The sequence below is a fragment of the Ruditapes philippinarum genome, unplaced genomic scaffold, assembly GCF_026571515.1.
Source record: "Ruditapes philippinarum isolate M1 unplaced genomic scaffold, ASM2657151v2 ctg28019_1_1_1_1, whole genome shotgun sequence".
Classification (NCBI taxonomy): Eukaryota; Metazoa; Mollusca; class Bivalvia; order Venerida; family Veneridae; genus Ruditapes; species Ruditapes philippinarum.
Genome location: NW_026865332.1, coordinates 1 through 1,982, shown reverse-complemented (window position 1 = coordinate 1,982; position 1,982 = coordinate 1). Strand labels below are relative to the sequence as shown.

The window sequence follows — 1,982 nt, the reverse complement described above, 5'->3', positions numbered from 1 at the left end:
AGGCATTTCATTCTGCTAGAAAAATTACCTCTTTAGCATGAAAACTCAATTTTAAGGTAGGATCAGGGACCATTTCTTATAATGTAAGTCTATGGAAATATCAATATGAGTGTCTGACCAAAAATAGTGTCTTAAAACACGAATTTCTCACTTATAGGATTAATTTCAACAGAAAAACTGTTATTTTTATACCTCTTTTTAAATGATGAATATTTATATTAGACAGACATCAATCCATCCATTCCAATTCCTTTAAAAGAAAAAGGGGTTTTACTTTGCTTGCCAGAAAACCCTGCATATTATCAAAAATTATTAAAAGAACAAATACTTTTAATATTAAAATACATACCATTATTATTGGCTTGAAGTATTCGGAACTTTGGAAGATCCCCATCTGATGTCCATAAGTCTATCTCAGGAATCGTTAAATTATGTTCAATCGAGGAAAACCCTGAAATAATTCATAACAATTATGTTTTATTATGTTTATCCTTGATCAATTAGACAATGACGTTAGCTCAATGTATTGAATATAGAAAGATATATAAAAGAACCCATAAAATCAAAATTCACAGCAGGGTTCAATTTAACTGAACCTAGGGAAATGCATATTTATATATTTTTTCTTATATTTTAACTCTTTTTTTTACTGTTGTAAAAACTTTAGCTTTTTTGCTAGATACTGGATGAGTTTTGTACTTTTAAAGATCTTTTAATAATGTTACCTTCTTTGCAACCACTTTCATCCGCAAAGACGCTGTAATTTCCTTCTGGAAACGATCCAACATCTAATGTGGTGTTGTTTCTACTCTTGAAACAAAACTGCAGTGTCATTGAATTACTTGTTATAGGTTGAAAGACATTTTTGTCCACTTCTGGCCAGTCATATTTGTACTCATTATCTTCAGTTGCCTCTTTAATATGTCTTAATATTGTTGTGTTGTATCTTGTTTCCTCAAGTTTAAAGTTAAGAGAAATAAGTCCTTCAGACCAACCCTTTGATTGTTGTTCAGGACACCCAAAATACGACATAGGTATTGCATAAGGCCCCGGTGGCCATTTGCTTAATTTGGTATCGTTATCTAAAATGAAATATTTACGTTTTCATGAGTTTCAAATCGTCATCGCATTCTTCATTTCCAAGTCTCGTTCTTTATACACGTTAGGCACAATTTAAGTAAAGTGTTATGTTCATAATGGAACAACCTTAACCTAGATGTTGCTGCAAATCGCTTTTGTGTGCTTGCTTTTCTGTTGTAGATGCTTCATTATTATTTTTCTATTTACAAAAGAGGGTTACTGCATTTAAAACAAGAATTATCTTTTAAAACGTAAAACTTTTTAACATGCAAAATTATGTTATTTCTAAGTTTTCAATACAAAAAGAAATGTTAGCAATTCTTTCATAACAATGACATGATAATTATATCTTGTAGCTATTAAGAAATCACCCATTTTTTAAACATTGAAATTTAATTATAGCATTTTCAAAGAAGAACAACTTCTATTTAAGGTGTCCCTTTTACTTGTATTACGTTTGACTTAATTAATTTTGTAATCATTTACAAAATTAACTTAAAAGTTAAAGAACTATTCTCATTCCCGTACATTTTATTTTAGAACTATCCTTTACATTTTATTTTATAGTGTCAAAACTATCCCTTACATTTTTATCATAGAGCTATCATTAACATTTTATTGAAGAAAAGTAGGACCTATCCTTAACATTTTATTATAGAATTGTTAGAACTGTCCTGTACGTTTTTATTTTAGAATGACCAATGAGATTCACCGATTTCAGTTTATAATTTTATAATGACCAATGAAATTTCTTCTTATATTCAGTCATTCCCTGTTAATTCTACAGGAAGTCAAACTGAAAGACAAACTTTTTAGATATTAAACCACAGAAAATCTGCACAAACGCTATTATAGCGCTTATGATCTAAGTTTACGTCTATTTCGGAAAACTCTGTGTTTGG

At 29.4% G+C, this 1,982-nt stretch overlaps 1 protein-coding gene across 1 annotated transcript; it reads right to left on the bottom strand.

Moving 5' to 3' along the window:
• Positions 1 to 349: 349 nt before the first annotated feature.
• LOC132728668 (uncharacterized) lies at positions 350 to 1,077 on the bottom strand (the record flags this gene model as incomplete). Its single annotated transcript, XM_060714346.1, has 2 exons — positions 726 to 1,077; positions 350 to 451 (listed from the first exon to the last, which is right to left on the bottom strand). Coding segments are annotated over exons 1-2 (409 nt in total), but the record flags the coding sequence as incomplete, so codon positions are not given.
• Between the last annotated feature and the right edge of the window lie 905 nt (positions 1,078 to 1,982).